Source organism: Oryzias latipes, chromosome 9 (assembly GCF_002234675.1).
Source record: "Oryzias latipes chromosome 9, ASM223467v1".
In the NCBI taxonomy this organism is placed as follows: Eukaryota; Metazoa; Chordata; class Actinopteri; order Beloniformes; family Adrianichthyidae; genus Oryzias; species Oryzias latipes.
In genome coordinates, this window is record NC_019867.2 from 23,476,674 (window position 1) to 23,498,823 (window position 22,150).

At 40.2% G+C, this 22,150-nt stretch overlaps 1 protein-coding gene across 15 annotated transcripts in view; it reads left to right on the forward strand.

The window, feature by feature from the left end:
• Positions 1-22,150, forward strand: part of arvcf (ARVCF, delta catenin family member) — a 265,429-nt gene that overhangs the window by 128,186 nt on the left and 115,093 nt on the right. For 2 of the 15 annotated variants that reach the window (XM_023958701.1, XM_023958704.1), the window contains exon 1: positions 1,268-1,543. The exons of 10 other annotated variants lie outside the window; for them this stretch is intronic. In XM_023958701.1, coding sequence (XP_023814469.1) covers positions 1,523-1,543 — 21 coding nt within the window. In that variant the 5' untranslated portion in view covers positions 1,268-1,522. Of the gene's footprint in view, positions 1-1,267; positions 1,544-6,123; positions 6,225-22,150 lie in introns of those variants that run through there. 3 more of the 15 variants (XM_023958702.1, XM_023958703.1, XM_023958706.1) reach the window with 3 other exon arrangements.

Consider the following 22,150-nt stretch of genomic DNA (forward strand, 5'->3'; position numbering starts at 1 on the left):
AGAACACTCAAACTCCACACAGAAAGGTCCCCCAATGGTGTTTCTGGTCCCCCAGCCAGGACTTGAACCGGGGGCCTTCTTGCTGTGAGGCAAGAAGGCCAACTACTGCCTGTATACTGCATAACTTTTAGTATAGTCTAAGTATACTTGTAGTACACTACAATAGACTACTTTTTGATAAGGGCAGAATTGTATCTATGTGATGGGTCAATGTGTTGATTGATCCAGATTGATCCACTTGGTGATATTTGATATTACTCCTGTTCAGACTTTAGTTGTAGCCTTAGCCAATCCACAAGGGAAGCGCTGTACTTTGATCTTTAATCCATCTACAATTCTCCTCAAAGAGTGAATGGCTGAGCAAGCCTGTATGAGACTCTGGGTTTGAATCCACAGTTGAGGCATACAGAAGACACAAAAAAATGGGAATCAATGACTCCCAGCTTGATATTAAACATATAGGATTATATTTGGGACTGAAAACCATCAAAAAGGTTCCCCAGCATTGTTGGACTACAACTATTGCTTTCTTGATTAACTTATTGAATTTTACAAACATTTAGGAAAACTAAAAACAACATGCAGAAACTTTGAAAGAGCTTTATGAATTTGATTCTCAGTTTCTATCAAATCATCAGAAACATTACAGTTGAGCAAAAATTGCAGCTCAATTCTTCCAAAAATTACAGGGAAGAAGGCCAAAATTGTCTTTACGTAGGAAAAGCTTTACTTCTATCCCAAAGCAGAAGTAAAAGGCTGGCATTAGTGTAAAACAAATTACAAAAATTCTCATATTTGTTAATAATGAAAATAAAATAACATTTTGATGGTTTACTATTTTTCTTAAAAAATGAAAGTCCTTGTAGAATGAAAAAAAGGGTGAGGCCAGTACAGCCTCATAAATAGATATTTACAAGTTTTTCAAAATATAACTGTTCAGGAATTGTCAAAAGCACAGTGCCATACTTCTTGTGGTTACTTGAGTAAATATCACTAGTTATCCACCAAATGCAATCATTTACAAACAGCATTTTTTGATCTGCTACTGATTCACAATATAAATAATGAAATACTCAGAAACGCAATTATTAACTTAATTTTCTTCAGATAAGTCCTCCTCATCAGAAAATTGTCACAAGAACATGTTAAAACAACAAAAACACCTTTTATCGAGTGGATCTTTAACAGACTCTGTGAACATAGCTTTATTTTGAAGTGCACGGTGGCACTTCCGGCAGCTTCCCGTTTTACGCTCGTGCAGCTCGACGTCCGTGAGCAGAGGATGGCCGCCTTCGCCTGAGCTGCTGCCGCTCTGCCACACAGAGAGAAAACTCCACGTAAATAAACACGTTAAACGTGAGTCCACGAGAGGCAGAGAGGTGGGAGTGGATAACTTTTTTCCCCACGAACGGAACATAAACGTTACAGCATTTTCTGGATTTGCTTTTTTGTTTTTAAAATCTTTTTATTTTATTTTATTATTTCTCTCTTTTTCGGGATCGGAAGGGGGGATTCTTAGACCATGCCCGCTGAAGTGAAACAGGTTAGTGCAACTGTGGTGTCCTCTTCTGCTGTTTGAGCCTCTAACTCCTAAAAATCCTCATTTTTTTGCGTAAATTGGTGCTGTAATTTCTCTCATTACAACAGCTGAATCTGTGACTTGAGTTTTGTTTGTTTTCTCCTCAGTTTTGTCTGAGATTTAGAGCTGATTGGATTTGTCAGTGTCCTGCACGAGATCAGTCAGAACGTGTTTGTAATGTTTGTGCACAAATATTTAGTCTGAGCGTGAAGGCAGGTCCAACACATGTCGTGCATCACAAACATTAAGCACCATTCATTTGAAAGGACTGAATGACCATTTCACTTATGGTTAAACTTTCTAGACAAGAAAACAAAAAAAAAGTTAGAGATTTAAGTATTTAAGTTGATGATTCTGTGATTAAATGAAAGGCTGTGAAGAATTGAAAGTTTGTCCCTAATTATCCCTTGAGCCAGCAGCGGGATTTATTGCTCATGGACTGTAGTACCAATTGTGTGAGAGACATGACATTACACTGTTTTTGTCCCAGCACTTGCACAGATACCAGAGGAATGTGCTTTTGTTAGCTGTAGTGAGTGTGTAACTGTGTCTGTGTGGGTGTGTGGGTACCAAAGCCTGATGTGCATACATTAATGCAAGCACTTCCTGTATTTGAAGCTCATCCACAGGCAGCCTACACTACCTCAACACTGTGTTCCCACCAAGCTTGGCAGCGATCGGATGAGCAGAAACAAAGAAACAAACCTTAAAAAAATGAAGTAATGCTGAACTATGCCAACTTATCCTCATCCCTGCTTTTATTATTATTTTTTTTTTTTGGAGGATGGGTGGAGTGACCCTGCCCTTGTTTGGCTGACAATACTATACTGTCAGCCCCCCTCATTCCTCTGATAATGATGGGTTAATCATTGTCCTCGCTGGATATAGTGCCACCTGATAAGCGGAGGAACCAATGAGAGAGTGTGTTTTTTTTTTTCTACTTCAATCTTTCACAGATTCAATTTCCATCAAGCTAAGTTTAAAGCCTGCACTCAAGTGTGCTGATAGGTGTGAGCAGATGAATTCAAGTGGAGGAAAGACTTGCTGGTGTGTTTTCAAAGACACAGAGCGTAGAGAGCATGTGACTCTTGAAACGCATTCCAGAATGGGTCCAAAAGGTTGCCCCCTTGTGTGCGGGACCCCTGGCAAAATTTAGGTAGTTGGCGTTATTTTAACTTGGCCGCTGACTTTTTGAACTGTGGTATACATTCTTCTGCTGGCTCGATGCGGCAGTCACCATTTGTCAAAGTCACACCAAAGCTATAAGCTAGGGATGTCAGCTCCAAAACTGTGGTTTTAATTCTTCCTTTGATGTCAGCATGGAACAGAAACGGATTTATGGTTTGATTTCTTTACAGTACATCTGTAGCTGTATTCTGTGTGTCCTCAAAGATTTCTGTGGGCTTATATAACGTCTATGCAGAGACATATTGATGGCAGTTGAAATTCTGAGATGCTGCTGTGCCATCAGGTCATAGTGAAGGGGCAGTAGCACTAAAACTGAACCAGTTCTAGCTAGCCCTCTAACGATTCATTTCAACGATTCGATTGAAATCATAATTGGTGGTTGCAGATAGGATTCATGGTTGATATTGGTTCATTTTGAACGATCCAATTTGATCTGATTCACCTAAAGTCGATCCAGGACATCTTTAGCCAAAAATTCAACCTGTGTGTTATTGTGTTATTGTGACAAGTTATTGGCAAATTCATTTAAATGTTAGTTTCATAAGTTCAACCCAATGTTGTTTTTCCAAATCAAAAGAATACAAACAGAAGATTATTAGAACTTTCTACCACACTGTGTGGTCAAATGTCTTTGCAAAATGTAGTGTTTCCACACATTGGACTGTAATGATGGCTTGATCAGTTTTTGCTCTTATCAAATGCGTTGTCCGCTGTGATACACTTGATAGTTTTTATGGTATAGAAAAAACAACTTTGCTGTGCCTCAATCCAAATGGTATTTTCTGCTATCAGTAGCATCAATTTTTTTATTTATTTGAAATGACGTTTTTAATGGAATAGGGTGATTTGATTTACAACTTTTCACTGTTTGGATCATTTAATTGATTAAGTTGATTACTCCTTTCACCCCTTGTAAACTTTTTTATTTTATTTATTTATTTATTTATTTATTCATTTTGTCTCATCACGAAAGCTGTAGCATCAGTGGTTCATGAAAATAGAATACCAGATTTGTCATGAGGGATAACGGGAAAAAACATTATGAATAATCCAGCAGTCATCATCTTGCCACAGCCTTGCAAAACCTGACGTTTCTTTTCCTTTGCCATGTCGACGAATCTGTCTGAAATACAAAATAATTTATACGCGATTCAGCCGAAGACTAGAGGAGGTCTTGTCTTGAGACTGCAGGTTACTGCCAGATCCCTGACAGCAAACAGGGGTTTCAGATCCAGCCCCCCCCATGCCGTTTCATTTCTTGCTTAAATTAAATAGCTGTCAGACTCCTTTCTGTGGGGGTGTTTTTGTACGACAGCTCCAAAGTCGCTGCCTGTCTCCTTTTTTTCCCCTTATTCCCTTCCCCAGGCTCTCTGTGTATGCCTGCAGAAAATGATGCACAAATCAATATTTGAAGACATGTGGAGCAAGAGGAGTGCTATTGTTTGGGGAGGGGGTGGCCATTCAAGTATGCCAATGACCGGAAACAAGAGCGTTCAATAGCTGTAAAGAGTCTATGAGTGCATGGGGGCTGGGTGAGGGTTTGCAAGTGTCCAAAATGTTCTTCTAAATCCATGTCGAGGCTGTCTTGGAAGACTTTTGAGCCTGTTGGGCTGCCCTTCTGGTGACCATTGATGCCAAATGGGCTTTTCATCACAGTCCATCCATACTTTCCATGCCCACCATGCTTATGTCACAGCATCCTTCAACCCACTCATCATTTACACCACTCATATTTTACATTGATTGACTAATATGGTTTGTAGTGACATAACATTTTACAAGTAAGGTTAGGCAAAAGGTTTTTGTCAGTCGTTGAATTGGCAGGTTGTCCTATTTAAAAGAAGATGGAGGTCTGTAATGTAGATACACTTCAACTGCAAAAGACAGAATGTAAAAAAATAAAATCAAGGAAATTCTATTGTATGATTTTTTTCTTCTTAAATAATGTATTTGTATATTGGTGTAGAAGACAAGTATTAACCTCCTACAAACATGCAAGAATTCCGTCTCTCACAGACCCTTTTCTTTTTTGTTAAAAAGCTCTTCTGTCGTCCACTCCTTACTTGTAGTAATGGCATCTGTTTTGAACTGGTTATCTGAATAAAATACACCTTTACAAACCCTTAAATAATGAGACGCAACCTTTCTAACATGGACAAGACTAAAGAGCTGTCTAAGGACAACAGAGACAAGATTGGTTCATCCGTCTTGTCCAGGTGAACAGTCTACAATAGGCAAGGAGCTGTGATCACAGAAGTGGAAACATCATGGTTTGGGACTGCTTTTCTGCAAAGGGGACATAACCACTGATCCTTATTAAGGAACAGATGACTGGGGCCATGTTTGGTGAGATTCTGGGCAAAAACCTCCTTCCATCAGTGAGATCATTGAGGATGAAGTAATACTGGATCTTCCATCGTGACAATACCTTACCACACCAACTTTATTTATAGAGCACTCAAATTTTCTGTGCAGACCTGAAGTGCTGTGCAATAATGTAAACAGAAAAGAACATGATCCCAATGATCCCAAACACATCAATGGCCAAAGAAGTGGCTATGTAAGAAGTATGTCAAGCTTCTGCAGTGGTTTTGCCAGTCTCTGGACCTTAACCCAAAAAAGAATCTGTGGAGGGAGATGGGACAACTTGCAGAATCGGTGTCTAATACTTTTTGCCCCACTGTACATGGATGTCCAAGTGATAACTTCCACCATCATGATCCCGGGGCATTTTTATCAGAGTGCACTGAGTAATTTCCAATTACTGCCAACCTTAAAAAAATGTATACTTCTAAAAATATGCCTCTTTTATCCTCTTTGATTACCTCAGTTGGCTTGCAATTTATTTAACAACAGTGTTACCTTGGCATATATCAAAAATCAAAACAAGATTGAAAGAGAGGAAATCAAATTCCTGCCTATTTCATCAAATAAAAATGTCTTCGGCAGACTCGCATGAAGCGTCAGAGAATTTTAAACGTAGAAAACACTGAATCCTCTTTGTATTTGATAGCTTTTTCCTATTAGAATTCTTCACAGATACAAATAAATTAAAGTGATCATGTTTAAAAGATGGCAATTATCCTTGATGATTGGGATTATTTGATTAATAGACAAAGCTAGATTTAACAACTGGGCTAAAAATCCCTTGCAGCTGTGTATAAATGATATATAATTTTGGTATGGATCACTGAAATGACTCGACCCCTGGTTTTTAGTGTTTACCCTGTGATTATGTTCTGTGGACGACCAAAGGTCTATGCTTGTCAGCCTTTGGCACATCAGAGCTCCCCCATCTCCTCTGCCTTGGCTTCCCCCCTCCATCTGTCCCAATCCATTTGGCTGGCTGACAGTGTGACCGATGCAGGCCTGCACCTGCTCCCTCACTGTCCGACCACTGGCGAGAGCCATAATGCGCTTTCTGCTTTCATCATCACGCTGATGGAATTAGAAAAAGGTGAGTGCCAGTAATTTGGGCGGCTGGAGATGGATGCCTTCATTCATCCTGCTACCTTTGGAGGACAAAGTGGTTCATTAAGGAGATGGCAGCTTATTATCTCGAGAGAGCTGTTTTTGTATCACCTCTTCAGTTTGTCAGTGTTGTATAAAAGTTAATGCAAAAAGATTGTTTTGCAGTTGGAATGTATGTACAGGGTTTTAGACAGAAATAGTTTTCTGACACAATCTAGCTGACTAAACCTTGGAAATTAGGATTTTGTGTTTCAATCAATGACTGAACATGAGAACTGGACTGAGTAACCCCTCCCTCCCTCGCATTCCAAATTGTAACAGCTGGTTCCAAAAAGCTGAAAACAAATAGACTTAAAATAGAAATAGAATAGAAATAAAAATAAGCCGCTATTATCCAGTCCTTATATTTTTCAGAATATCAAATCTTGATCCGATACCTTTTTAAAAAAAAAAAAAAAGTTCTTGCAAATCTCAGTTCTTTTCATATTTTTCTTTACTGCAAGTTATTAAAGTCATAAACTGACTATTCAAATGCCTCAATAAAAGTCTGTGGTCTTACGTCGAACATTCAAAGCGAGCCTGAGCCCATTTTCAAATGGTAAGCGTTAGACTTCTAATATAGTTACTCCTGTTTGGTGAGAGTGGTTATCATTGGGATGTAGACTCGGACTGATTCCTGCTTACTGTCTACGTCTGGTTCCAACATGGTGATGTCTGTTTTGTGAAAGAATGGTGACTGAATTGACTTCATTTTGTTGGAATGGGGGGAAAACCATTATCTATGGGTGATGTCGCACTCCTTTTGATCCAGTTCTCATTCATAGTCAATGGTTTTAATGCTTCAAAACACAATAACCCTTTACATCAAATGACAAGAGCCTTTGCTTCAGCGCTGTAGCATACTCGTGTACACATTCTACTAGGGTTGGGCGATGTCCCTTAAATTGGCCGTTGACAATGTTTGCTGTCAACCATCGGGATGGACGATGACATCGTCGGGGGGGGGTTGGGGGGTATTTTTACATTTTCCTTTCTTATATAACTGCTATTCATTTTTTTGCTTTTTTCATTTTATTTCCCAACTAATGACTAATCCACGATGATCCAGTATAAACTGAGGGAAGTGACTTTAACAAAAAAAGTAACAAACAAAATATAAAAGAAGTAGTCCGCTCCCGCACTTCACTAGTGAAGTGGACCGGCGGAGCGCGGACTTACAGCTTTGTGTTTGAGGGGAAGGGGAAGGGGGGGGGGGTGCTTTGTTACATGAGCGGTATGTGTGGGAGATTTAAGACTGCGATCCGTCCCGCAGCTCTGGGGGGTACAAGCAACCGAACTCAGAACCGGGTCTAAAAGTGTGTGTCTGAGCACAGCTCGGATCGTCAGCACACACAGCGGTTTGAGCTTCAAAGCAAAAATGTCGCTCAGTCCTTAGAAAACATTCAAACAATCACGTGGATTTGTGTTTCCAGTCGTGTCCCGACTAAATAAAGGCTGATGTTATTCTTACATGTTTACGTGCAGCCAGCAAGCAGCACCACCCAAAGCTAATGTTGTTAGCCCGTGTTAGCATACTGCTAATCCTGGCTTCGTTCAGAAAAAGCACTGACCACACGGATTAAAATTCAAATGATGAGCGAACAGGTGTTTCATAATAACCGTAACATTATAAAAAGCACGTTTAGAAGATCATCTCGTATTTTACCGAGCTGACATGTCAATGTATATAGCCGCTCGGCGCTGTTTAACATTGCATAAGATTTCTTATAAGGTGTTAAAATGGATTTAACTTAAGGCTCCCAAATAAATGTCAAACCATGCAGGTTCAAAGGTTTGCATGAGTGCCCTCTTGCTCTTAAAGTTATCTAAAAAAAACTTTTTGGACTGTACTTGTGTGTTTGCTTGTTGGGTTCGATTTCAACACCAGTTTTCAAAGCTGAGGATTACTGATTTCTGTTTCAGAACATTCACAAAAGAAACCATTCAGGGCAGTTCGTACCTTAAATGACAACTAGACTATAACAGTTTAAGGGAAACAAATAATATTTCATGTTTCATATTTTTCCTTTGGATAAGAGTAATTTTTAAAGCCATTAAATTCCTTTTGGAATGGAGAGTATAGAATACAAAGGCTACACTTGGAAGGATTAAGTATCTTGTACCAGTGCTGCTGAACTCTGAGTTTAAACATAGTAATTGTGTCAGCTTTTAATTACACAGTGGTCAGGTTTGTGAGACATTTTTTAGGGTTTCCCTGACTGTTATGTATAGTTCATGAAGGCCCCACCCAGTTTTCCTGCAGACGAGAACTTCTTTCAGGGGCCCAGAGGGGGGAAGGTTAAGGTCCTCATAAAGCTTTGCTCAACTAAAATAAGAGACCAAGTGGCTCCCTACACCTTTTCCTCTTTTTAAGCCCCCTTCAGTACATTTCACAGTGGTGTCTGGGAGAACAGGAGACATCGCAAGCTCTCTGTTTAGTCTAGAACTTTCTTTGGAGGGATTAGCCCACTTCCTGCAGCTTGGCCAGCGGCTGAAAGCCTTCAGGATGGCGAGGAGGGCATTGATCGTTCACCATCATACCATCTGTTCTTAGCTGCCTTTTGGGATTAATGATTCACTCCGACAGCTTTCCTCTGTGGATTTATTGACCACATCACACAGTCATGTGACAATGGATTTTATTATTACTCAGCTGAATAATATATATTTTTAAAATCCTTGGGTTTCTATAGCTTTTGCAAAACTATTGACAAATATCAACTTATCTGTTTAAATTCACAAACCATCACTTAACCCCACACTTGTGTTTTAAACTGCACTATTACTTGGGTTGTAGCTATTTATTTGAACAGTTTGATTCATGGTATCGCGCATGTTGTCCACTGTAATGCACTTAGTTGTTTTGACGTTATTGTAAAATAAACCTACCATATCTCAATCCAAATGGTCATGTTTTCCAATATCAATATAATTGATTTATTTCTTTTTGAAACAATTGTATAAAGCTATGTCGATTTGATTAACTGTCTCAGACAGATCGGTCTGGTTGGGTCGTAGGAATATAAATTGATTCATCCATTAGGTTGACTAAATACTACAATTAGTAGTAATACAACTAGTACTGAAATTATTTAGTTACAGGGTAGTTAAAGGTTTCTTCAAGACTATTTAAATAACAGTGTGGTGTTTGTCTAACTGTAATAGATTCATGCTCATTCAGAGGTCCTTCAAAAAGCCTTTTGGGTGTTTGGAGTAAATATTACCCGTTACTGACCTCCTGGCAATAGAATGCTGTTAGAATGCACACAACATTTTTGGTGGAACCAAAGCATTGGTACATAGAGAAAATGTGACGAGTTATGCTTAATGAGGATTGAGGAGAAAGAAATGTTGGGCTGCTTTCACTAACCCCATACTGATCAGTAGCAAAAGTTTAGCTGAAAGACTTCAGAATATCAGAAAAACAGACAAGTTTCAGGCGTTCTCTATTTGTTTGTATTTTTTGTCCCCTTTTAGGAATATAGGCATGTAAATGCTTTGTTGCTTGTCATGCACTATTATGTATGGCTGCACAAAAAAAGTTGCATATCTCATGATAATCTCTTAATTTTGTTGAGCTCATTCCCAGAGGTGCTGCCAATGAACAATGAAATGCTGCTCCTCTTCCCACATTCCACGTGGCTCCACTGGGAAGTCTAATTAACCTCTATTTTATGTACATCCTGGGCTTGCTGATGGTACTCCACAGAAATACCGTCTTGCATAGAGCCCCCCAAGTACATGATTTGTTTGGAGTGGGTAATAGGCTGTGAAGTAGAGCGCAGTGCAGCGTTGATCTGTGCCAGCCAGGTCTGTAGAAATGGAGGGACAGGTGCCAGCCATCCCTGGAAGGTGCGGTACTTAACACAGTGCACTGGCTTGGATGGCGTACAACCTCAGCCCCGTGTCACAGCCTTTAAGAGCTGCCAGTATTCTGTTGCTCCAGCCAAGGAAGCTTTTAGTCTAGTAATAGAGCAGTGTGTGTGTTTGTGTGTGTGTGTGTGTGAAGAAGGTGTAGCTGAAAGGTAGCAAAAGACATGTGCCTGGACTCAATTGCAGACCAGTAAGACCACTTTTGGCAATTCACTTCACTCTCTTTCAGCTCCAATTCTATTCTCTGTCACATCAGCAGTGTGTAGAGTAGGGGTGCAGAATGTGAGGAAAACATGCAATGTGTGATATTATTGATCAGTGTTGAAATGGCAGTATGACTTGCAATGCATGGAAAAATAGCAAAACAAAAAACAACCAATACATAATTTACATTTTACAGCAACAGTTTTATGTAATGTAAAGTCAACATAGCTTAAATTGTACTCCACACGACCCTCGCTTACAAAAAAGGGGTTCATCCAATTGGTCAAATGCATAAAGGGCTCTATTTTATTTGTTAAATACTTCAAATTGCCATAAGATTTCTTTAGCATGTGTGTAAACATTTATGGTAACCATTTATCGCAATTTACGCTTGTCTTTTTCGGTTTGCACTGGCTGATATTCCGACGATGATAAATTTATTGTGCAGGCCTAGTGCAGAGGCAGGGCAGAGACTGAACGACTCTTTCTTTTTTTGCCACGTTCACTCAGTTTTGAATTGATTTCAAATGAAAACATTGATTCGCTACCACCTGTAGTTACTTGTTTTTATGTTTTTTGATTAAAATGTAAGAGGAGCGTGTTGGTCAAGGCCAAATGGCTCAGTCACCATTGCTGCCAAGTGGAGCCCTTGTCTTTTATCCCCTTTTTTTAGACGTCAAATAGACAACTGAATAGGCATTTTTAACCTCTTAACTTTAAAGTCTGCTGCGCTTTTAGACTTTGTGGCAGGGAGAAAATAACCCATCTGAGAATATTCAAACTTGAAGTTGTTGCCTCTAAAACAAAACCAAAAAATCCCCAGTGCGTTAGAGCATATATTTTCCTTAAGAGGCTGTTCGGAAAATATCTAACCATTACACTTGTATGGGTGTTTATTTCCCTGTGGCTTCTTTCACGTTGCTTTTGGTCACCAAGCTGCTTTCCTAGACTCCTAGAGATTAAAATAGAAGCTGAGTTTAAAACTTGGGTTGGTCACCGACTGCACTAAGGGTTTATTTCTTTTGAACTTTCTTAGATTTAGTATGTGCAGAAAAAGTGCCCTAAACCCAGTAAGGTTCTTAAAGTTAAACAAACAAGTCCTGTTGACACAGACCTCCATGAGTTCCCAAATTCTTTCCAACATCTTCTTTTACAGAAAAATAAGCGTAATCCAATCAAAGCCACTCTTGGTTTGTTTTGTTCTTTGCCTCTTTTGAATCTGAAGAAAAGGGAGTGGCCAACTGCAGATTCTGTTGTCCAGGCCATAATGTAGCACTGTGGGTGTTTTTGAGGTCATAAGCATCGACATTCCTGAGTTCAGAGCACTCCAAAAGCCAGACTTTTACGTCTCCAAACCACCGCCTTTCTTTTTCTTTGTGCTAGAATTGAGTGTTTTAGGACTGACGCTGCAAAAAAAAAAAAATCACCAAATACTTAATATGGCTGCTTTTAATAGAAACTGCTTAGTGAGGGAAAGGAAAAAAAGTCGCCATTGCCACTTCCTCAACCAATTTAAATAATGTGGAGTTTTGTGGCTTTCAGGTGGTTGTGTATTTTACACAGTGGTTATGCAGAAGGACACGGCCATGCACTGATTGCTTGTGCCAGCAAGGGGGAGCCTGAAGAAGTTGATGCATTTCTGAGCTTTTGATGCATTAAAATGCTGGCAAATGCGGCATGCATTCACACTTTGGGTCAGTGAACATCAGAGGAAATGTGGCTTCAACCAACCTATTTGTCTTATCAGGAGGGGTGAAAACATAAATAGTTGGATGGAAAAAATATAAAAATTAACAAACAATGCCCCTTTGATTCAGATCTCTTGTATGTTTTTTTTTATATCACAAAATAACTGGGATAATACTTCCAGTTAAATTAAATAGTGACTGCTCCATTTTTAGGATGCACAATAAAAGTGTCCAACTTGCAACCTTCAGTTGAAATCCATTCCCTTTCCCATTTAATGTCTTGGTGCGCTCCAATCCGTACCAACCAGATAACACAATAATCCATTTCTACTGCATTCTGTTGCTTTAGTTTTGCCCGTGATCAAAACTCTACTCTAAAAGTCCATGTCATGGTATGTTAGCAATGTAAAAGAGCCTTCAAGTGGCTTAATTTCCTTTATCCAGTGTCTCTGAAATATGGTTATTGCCGCATCCAAGTCAGTTGGATGCGAAAGCTGCGGGACTGCCTTCAAAGGGAAGGGAATCGTGTCTTCTGCCACGTTGTGGTGTGAAAATCACACTGGGAATGTGCACAGACACGGATCTGATATTACAGGCGTCCATACTCTTCCTTCTATCTGACGCTTGCAGGCTGCATGGCTGGCGTGTTGTCTCCTGCACTCCGATTCCTGCAGTGCCAGCGCCTCAAGCTGCTGCTGTCGCATTCTCCTCCAGTCTCTGTAGGAAACAAGCCCAGTTGTTTCTTTCCAATAAACCTAGTTAACTCTTGGCCAAGCGCTTCTGTTTTCTTCTGCAGCTGTGCTTTAAGGTGCACTTATTGTTTTGAATGGTCTTCCAATCTGTTGTTGCTCAAATCATTCTTAGGTGGTACAGCACCAGATTTCTGAGGTTTGCTTTGCAGTCAAACACGAGCAGACTGTAAATGACCTGCCCTGGTTTGGGAGAGTTGGGTGCAGGCCCTACACAGGCAAACTTTTTGACTGCAGACAGCCTCAGACAGCATAGAGGAGCTGATGGATAAATGAAAGAGTTTCTTTCTTAGTGTTTTTCATAGGAACAGCTCTTCATCGCCTTGTGTCTGCATGTCTTGAATGCTGATGCTACAGTGGCTATGAATTGAGCTGTGGAGAACTTTGCTAGCAGCAGCACTGCAGCATTGTGCTAGGAGTCTGTAAAGTGGGTCACCTCCTCTGAAGTGCTGAAGCTTCTGTTAACTCTCAGAGGAGGCGGTTTGAACCTGGAGGAATCCGTCATGGGTGGACATACCTGTAATTGTGACTGAACACGTTTCTGTTTCGAATGGAGAGATCGAGTGTGTCAGGAGTGTAACAACACACAATGACTGAATGCTGTTTACTGCAAAAATCTAGAACATTTTAGAAGCATTGCAGTATAAAAAAAGTACAAAATCTTAAACACACAAAGGCATAAGACACCAGAAAAGTAAAGGTCAATAATTTTACACTAAACCAATGGAAACCAGGAGTTATACATACTGATGCATTACAGAGAAAAAGCTGTTAACAACTCCACATGAAGACAGAAGTGGAGTAGAAATAAAAGAAAAATATCTGCTGCAAATTAATTCAGAAGGAATACCAAAGATGAACACAAAGAACTGCACAATTAGGCCACAATCATTCAAAAATAACACGTGTCTTAGTCAGAACTACCCTTACTAGTTGATACGAGCAGTCTGCAGGTGAAAAATTGGCAAACCTGTGGAGGGCATGCAGGTGGCCCACAAGAAATTTTAGCACCGTAGACCTCACACTGAGCTCGTAGAGCAAAATTGTGTTGTGCACTTTTTTCTCTGTTGCTGTTGACGAAAACACATATGCAGGCATGTATGGATTTTTCAGTTTTCTTTTTTTAACTCTCCCATAACCTGTGCATTGTGCAAAGGGACCATTAGCGATATTCAAGTGATGTGCTTGCGTGCTTCGTGTTTGGATCATGGCGGTTGGAAATGAAGAGATTAGACAGTGAGATTGTAGTTTGTGTGGGCTTCCTGTGAGCACCTATGCATCACCTGCACACTCTGTACGTGCAACATTTGTGCACACTAAGTACAGAGCCAGTGCTTGCAACTCACTAAGGATAAGTGTGCCGCAGGGGCACCGCATGATAGCATCACCTGTAAGCCGCAAGTGTTTCTTACTTATATTGTCCGTACAAATGCATTATAATACACGTATCACATGCGCAACAATCATACCTTTCATTTCAAATTTCATTGCTTATCCTAAGTTTGAGACTTCTTTGTATGAATGTATTACTGCTGATTGAATTATTTTGTGCATTTTTCTTGCTTTGATTGCTTGACATAAACCATTTTACATCAAAATCAAATCTAAAATTTTCATGGCGTCCCCCAAGATGGTCACGCAAACCACAAGGGGACTGCAAGACACACCTACGGGCCACTCTTGTCTACAACCTCCTCGTGCGTGGACAACCCAAAAACCTGCAGCACCCATACAGGTGCATGTGACGAAGGCATTAAGAAAGTGATCATATGCAAACTCCAGCTTACCGGTAAAAAAAAACTATAAAAGAATCGTTAATGCCACATTTACCTAACAAACCAAAGGGGAAAAACGTGTGAGTTAGTTGCACGGAAAACAGCACATGTGCAAAAAAACCTTTTTCTCTCTGTGCCAGATGCATTCAAAATTTCAACAATGCTCCATTGCTTTAACTGTACATCCAATTTACTCAAGTGTATCCCACTTATTTTTGGAAGTACAATATTACTCCTTGGTTGGTTTCATTATGAGGCAGCTGTAAACATGTTGTGGAATCCTTGTGGTTAATATGATGTTTTGTTTACACTGTTATTTTCCCCTCCATGAAGTTGCATCTTTTTTGTGGTTTCTGCTTGGCTGCTCTGACTGATGGGTATTTGGCTGCTCATGGGTCTTATTGTCCTCCCTGGCAGGCAGAGCCACCTTAATTGTTGCATGCCTCTGGAACGTGCTTCGTTAATAGGGCTGTTAGGGTTACAATCAGTCAGAGCTGTAATTTTTTTCCCCTTTGCCGCACAGTCATAATAAGCCTTTGCTTAGTTTTTAGTGTGACCAACCATCTTGCTGTGGCCGCTGGATGCTTTTCGTGACTACGTTTTTTTTTTTTTTTAATCAAAGTGGTTTCTGCCTGTGATGTTGATTTTTTTTTTTTTTTTTTTTTATGGTGATAACAGTTTAGGGTGATTGTGTGAGGTTGATGCTTCACTGGCGCTCGCTTGCATGACAACGGATTTGATGAGATATGACAGCCTTGCACTCAGACATTTACAGGCTAATTTCTCAGACTGTAACAGCCTACACTAATTCATGGTAGATGAGCAGAAAATCGTTTTTATGTTGCTCCTGAGAGGCCTCGATAGGGGGTTTGGTTGTGTTGTTGCCTTTACTGATAGTGTTCTACTCAGGGAAAGTAGCTCAGTGAACCCTCAAAGCTGTTAAATCTCTTCGATACTGCTTAGGAATCACACAGGTAAAAGGGATTTCTGTCACCATGAGGCTTTTCCTGTAAACTTTAGGGATTTGCATAATGGGAGCTCATTGGCCAATCCATGGACTCCTGTGGACTGAACTGGAGAATACCGTACAAACGATGCCCAAAGGACGACTCACTGCATGCATCTCCACAAGTCTATAGATGGGATTTTGTTTGCTGGAACAGCAGTGGTCTAATACTTCAAATGAGTCAAAAATCCATGAGATGAATCCTCTATTGGCTTTTACTTTTTTTTTTTTTACTTACTACAAGTCCATTTTTGTTCAGCCAAAGAGAGGAGTTTTAACCAATAGTTAAAAAAAATTTTACACACTACTTTTGGCCTCCTTACTGCTTACTCTTTGTTTTGGCTTCAGAGCAAGTGCTGGAACTGCTGGCATGGAAAGGAAAACTAACAAGGGGAAATGTGAGCACCTTGTCACCATATGGAGCTTGGAATTCCACGCAGTTGCTGTCTAATCTTCACAGCATGTGTGGAATCTAAGGGCCTTGCTTTTTAGGAGAAATGGAGCTGTCTCCTCACTCCATAGCTTCTTCTAAGGTGTCAAGTAGCAACTGTAAACTGCAAGGGCCGATGGAGAATGGCTCATGTGTTGCAGGCCAGTCCTCTGTAAGTGTAAAGGCCCTTACACACCGGGACGAATATTCGCCAGGCGTTATTCGCCAGCGTTTTTCGCCACGTTATTAACAAACAAGGATGGGTGTGGTCTTTAAAGAAAACCATAGGGGGGCCAAAAATGTATAGTAATACATGTATATGATAGTGACAGGACCTAAGCAATTCACCAAAATGTGAACATGACTTCAAAACAACCAGAACGGAACAGAGAACATTTATTTAGAGGAGTAGCTCCTCAGATTCCTACAGGATGAGTTCATGCTCTTACCATCCCACCATTAAAGGCCCGTACACACCGGGACGAACATTCGCCAGGCGTTATTCGCCAGCGTTTTACGCCACATTTTTTGTGTTCACACCCAGGCGATTTTCGCTGACGATGAGCCGAGCGAACATGCAATTTCATTCCCTGACATTAGATGGCGCTTAATGTAAACAGAAATACTCCTGTACACAAGGTGGCGCTGCGCAACTTTACGCTTCTTAAAGTCGCTTTTCACTCAGATGAAGAGAGCAAGTATTTACGCGCTTGTCAGAATAATACAAAGAAAACATGAATATTTCAAGCACCAGTATCTCCAACTGGTGCTTGGTTCGGGGATATTTTAGAATGTCCGTCAATATTTCTTCGCGGCTGTGTAGACACTACTTGGCGTCTATCTTCTTCGCTGGTATGTGTGCTCAGCAAGGCAGTTTTGTTTTTGAGCGCCCCCAAGTTGTGTTTTACTGTAACTTCAGAAGCTCCAGACACGTGTGCAAAAGCGCCATTCTCATTGGTCGAATAGATTTCGACGCGAGGCGTCAAAAAACAAAAACAAACCCGAGGCGTTTTTTTTTTTTTTTGACGCTTTGACGCGTGGCGTTTTTTCGCGTCGGTGTGCACACTCTCGTTGGTGCCCTTTGTTTAGTCACGAGGCGTTAAACGTCGGCGAAAATCGTCGGCGAAATTTGTCCCGGTGTGAACGGGCCTTAAAAGTCCCCCTCTGATCATCTATTTTAAAATTATCCCATTTGTCTTTTAAATAAGACTATGTTGTTTTTTTTTTAGCCATAATAAAAAAAACAAAATCTGTCATTTTCTAGGACATAGTTTCCATCTGTTTACACTCTCTCCCGCCAGCTTACGGCCCCCCCGCACCCCCAACCAAACATCGGCGGTGCAACAAAAATGGCGATAAATATTGGTGCCATTCAGCCGTACAGTTTAGATCCAGACGCCAGCTGAGACGAGGAAACCAAAGACATACATGGATCTATTTGTCTACAACTAGATACATCAAAATGGAGCAGAGCAGGGAGCTTGTGGCCTGCCCAGCGTATTTTCTACGTAAAAAATACAATCTTTTTCAAAATGCAATTTTTGTCAGCTCCACTTCACACTCATTTGAATAAAGAAATACTCAGAATATGCAATATTGAGCTTGATTTTCTTTATATATGTCCTTCATTATCAGAAAATACATGTTAAAAAACGCCCAAAACAGGATTTTCAACAGTCTTTCAGTTGCTGCTAATTCTGTTTAAAAAAAAAAAAAATCTATTTCACGACCTTCAAGCAACAGCAAAGTGAACAATATCCAATCTCCACTCAAATGGAGGCGTTATGTGCCAGATGTGGCTGCTTTTCTCCTGTGGTGGAGTAAAGCAGCACAGTAGCTTTCTTGTTTCTCAGGAGGGCTTGGACATGTGAAATTATTTCTCTTAATTTAAGGCTGTTTTTTTTTTTTTTAGCAATTCAGTTATTTTCCTTTTTTCTTTTTAAATAGAATGGTTTATTCATCACTTCCAAATTCACATTTTGAATGTATTTTCTCATCTGTTTGATTTGCATAAGTTCTTGGTGCTTTTTCTGCCATTCATTCAATTTTCATATTGCTTTATTTTTTATTTTTTCATCTTATTGAATTTGATTGGCTTTATCCAAGTGTCATTTTTACTTTAGCTGCTTACTTCTGGCTGACGAGCAGCTTTTGCTCAACCATGACACAGAAAGCTATGGTCTCATTTTGTGGTAAATGGGAAAGTCAACAGTTTAGGCAACACGACGTCACTCCTGTTGAGAGATGTTGTTCATGTTGGCATCAGATCTGGAGCATTTGCATTTGAGCTTTGAGGCTTGGGGAGCAGCAGTTTGTGTGCCTCATATTGCAAAATCTTTAGTTTTATGTAGACAAAATATTTCTTGTCAGAATTGCCAGTGATTTGTATTCTGTTTGGATGCAGTTTTTCTTTAAATCCTTAAATGATTGTCTGGAACAAGTCATTCTCTGTCTGATGCATTCCACAGGTTTAGCTGAGGTCCTTAAATGCCATCAGTCTTTGTTCACTGAATCATGGACTGGAAAAAAAGAGTTTTCATCATCCTGAGATATTGCCTAGTTTCTTCCTCAGGCCACTGGACTAATGGGCTTTGGCCCATGGAATCCACTGGAGCGTTTTTCCCCTCCTCTTTGGTCCATTTGCTGAGGCCTCAGTGGGGCAGACAACAATAGGCTTCATATGAAATGTTCACCATGAAGGGGCATTCCAACGCACACTTTATCTCTGTACAACACTTTGCAGTTAGATAGAAATCTGGTTAGGCATTGATGCCACGAGATCCTCATAATTAGACTGACTAGTCATTTTGTTGTGGCACACAGCACATTTGTCTTCTCTTTTCTGTTTCAAGTTTTGGCGCATTGACACAAAGAATCCGTTTTATCGGTTTGCATTTGTGGTGGTACCAGCTAGGGATGTCCCAATCAGAATTTATTGGCCCCATTCCGAATTTGAGTCATTTGAGTTTGAGTATCTGTCAATACAAAGTCCAGATCCAATGCTTTTGTAAAAAAAAAAAGAAAATGATAGATTCAGGTTGGTCCCTATTTTTATTTCATTAACCTTCTTTTATCATTCAACACTTTAAAAGCGCACTTCTGTAAATTAGCTCTAACAATCAAGTAAAAATAAAAAAATTGTTAACTATTAATTATTAAAAATAGGTGATAATTGGTCATGAAAGAAAGTTTGGTGAATGTAGCTTCAGGATCTTCAGAACATTGATCTGCTTTTTAATTAATTATGATCCATGTTTACATGAAAAAAAAAAAAAAAAAAAAATTTCCCTTCTCTGCCTCTGCCGGTTCCAAGCCCGGTTTGAGAAGGTTGCGTCAGGAAGGGCATCCGGCGTAAAACATTGCCAAATTTACCACGCGACTTGTTCGCTGTGGCGACCCCTGATGGGAGAAGCCGAAAGTGGAAGTTTACATGAAAAATCCTGAAAAAATCGAATTGATTTCTTCCCCCCTGAAAACTAAGTTGGAATAGGACAGTCAGGTCATGAGAGAAAGTTTGGTTACTGTAGCTTTAGGATCTTCAGAGCTAGTGATCATATGTGATTCATATCTCTATTAAAAAATAAAAAACGACTTTCTTAAAAAATCATTGTTGTAGCATAAAAAATAGTATTCATAATTGGTTCACAGGTTTTCAAACTGCCCAAATATGGTTTAGGAGAAGCAGACCAGTCAAGTCGGATGTAGAGCCAGCACACTTTTTTGCACTAGAATGAACGCTGACTGTCAATGGTGTTTAATTGCTTTAGTCTTTTGACTACATTCTCTGAAGCCGGGAGGGGAATTATAAATACCGGTCAGGACGTTATTATTCCAAAAGTTGGGCGTAAAACTTTAAGACATGAACTTGGTTTGGTGGGTAAACTCTCCTCTGTTTTACTGCAAAACCGTCAGAACATACCAGAAATCAAAAAGGATCTTACAGGTTTCTTTTCTGATTGTATTTTCGTCTGTCCCTATTGTAAGTGAAATACCACTGGTAGCTGGTTAAAACATGACGGCAGGCAGAGATGTTTAGTATACAGCTTGTGTCACGGAAGACTTCTGCGCTTGAATGCTCACATTCCTGCTGAGGCAGGAAGGAAGAGGACAATGGTAAGGCCAAGAAGGGATGGGATTTTTGCAAGTATTGTGCTTAATGCAGTTGGTATCCGTCCAACCCTATAGTCTGTTTTTCGGCAGCGCTTTTGTAACCTTTGCAATCTTGTGTGAAGAACAAAAAGTAAAAAAATAATTTGAGGAAAATAAAACGATCTGCCCGAGGAGAACTGACAACCCTCTGGTGAATAAATGCATTTTCCCAGGCAAGGATTTGCATTCGATTGTTTGACTGCTTTCTTTCACCTAACCTGGCTCTGCACTTCTCTTTCTCTTGGAGGATTTTTGGAAAAACCTGTCTCTATTTAGTTTTGTCCTGTCTTTTGAAAGTATTCCTTTCTTTCTGTCTTCAGTCCAAGCAACATGTGTTCCTGGACACAGCTCCAGTGGGGTGATGTTGAGCTTAATGCACAGTGGTGGAAGTTTCTGAATGTGGCACCAAGCCTTCCCCAATCCTTTCCTGACCAAAACACTCTCCAGCACTGTCAGTCCAACTACAGCCACCTCACAACCTTCACTCTATTTTAAGCCATCAGACAGAGGCCCACTTCCCCTTGGCTGGACCCCACTCCAGCCCACACGCACTCTGTTTGGGCTCCAGCATGGGCCTCAAGACACCCACAAAAACAGCTCCTGCCAGTTAATACAGAGGTACTAGCAGAGGTAATCTCCCAGATGGTGCAGCTGTACTACACTTCTACCCAGATTGCAAGTCTGGAAGTGGTTTGGGTTTGCTTTATTGCAAAAATTCTCATTATTATCAGATCTCTCTCTATATTTATAAATATGTAAATATAAAAAAAAAGTCTGTTCCGATTTAAATTTAGAGACGTTTGCTCAACGATCTAGGTCAAAGCAGCTGGAAAGAACCTTTATTTTGGTAAATCTAAGGAGCCAGATGAGATTAAACTAATTTGTAGTGGCTGCACTCCATGAGAATTGTAGGTAATCAGATGGCTGGCATGCACCGGACATCCTCTGTCCGACAGAGACAAGAGCACACAAACCTCTGAGTGTTTCTGCGAATCAGAGCAGTCAGTAGACGGCGAAGTACAAATACTCTGCCAGCCATTTTGTCCATCTAGTCTTTGCTTTATTGACTACATTTGTGCTCAATTCACAGAATGTGTCCAAAGAAAGCTTTTGTTTTTTACATAATTGCATTCAAACTGCATGATTCACATTTCCCTTAGCTGGGTTGTGGATTCAAATAGTGATGACTTCTTATATGGAATTCTTGTAGTTCCAATGAACAATAGTCTCTAATGAAATCAACCCTAAATAAATTGTGTCTCTAGATGTTTATAGTAATTAGATTACCGTATGTCTTCCAATAGTAGCCCTGGCGTTTATTCCAAAAATGTGGCAGCCGGCCCGGTGTTTATTAAAGACAGGCGCCTATTGGAAACCGCCATTTGTTCCATCACAGAGAGAATGGTGATGGCTAACGGGTTCATTTTGTGGTGAAATTCGGTCAAAAAATGCAGAGAAAAACACCAGATGAACATTTCAGGGTTTATTTAATTACGACAACAATGTATTATGTTATGATTAGCGAACGTTTCTTTTCCCTTTAAGCATCGGCCTCTGTATCAAAAATCCTCTTAACTTTCATGCGGATCATTTTCCTGGAGACACAGGCACCTTTCTGTCTTTGCTCAATAATCCATGTTAAATCCAGTTCTTCCAATTTGTTGTTCACTTTTGCACCTCCACCACGCAATTGGTTAGCTCCTTTGTCTGCAACCGTCTTCTCAGCCATCTGCTTTTGGCTTTCACAGAAAAGTTTGGGATCCACTTTTTAAATCCAATGAGCATTTCTTGGTCATCGCTACCTGATGGCTACACTGGCTCAGAGACCCAATGTTTGCACGACTGTGGAGGGGGTTTCTTAAAGTAGCCTGGTCACAATTGGACCGGCGTCTAAAGTAAAGAGCACCTGTTAGACCTGGCATTTATTGGAGATCGTCGTCTATTAGAGTCCGGGCACTAATGGAAGATACTGTATATGGTAAACTTTTTCATGTCCCAA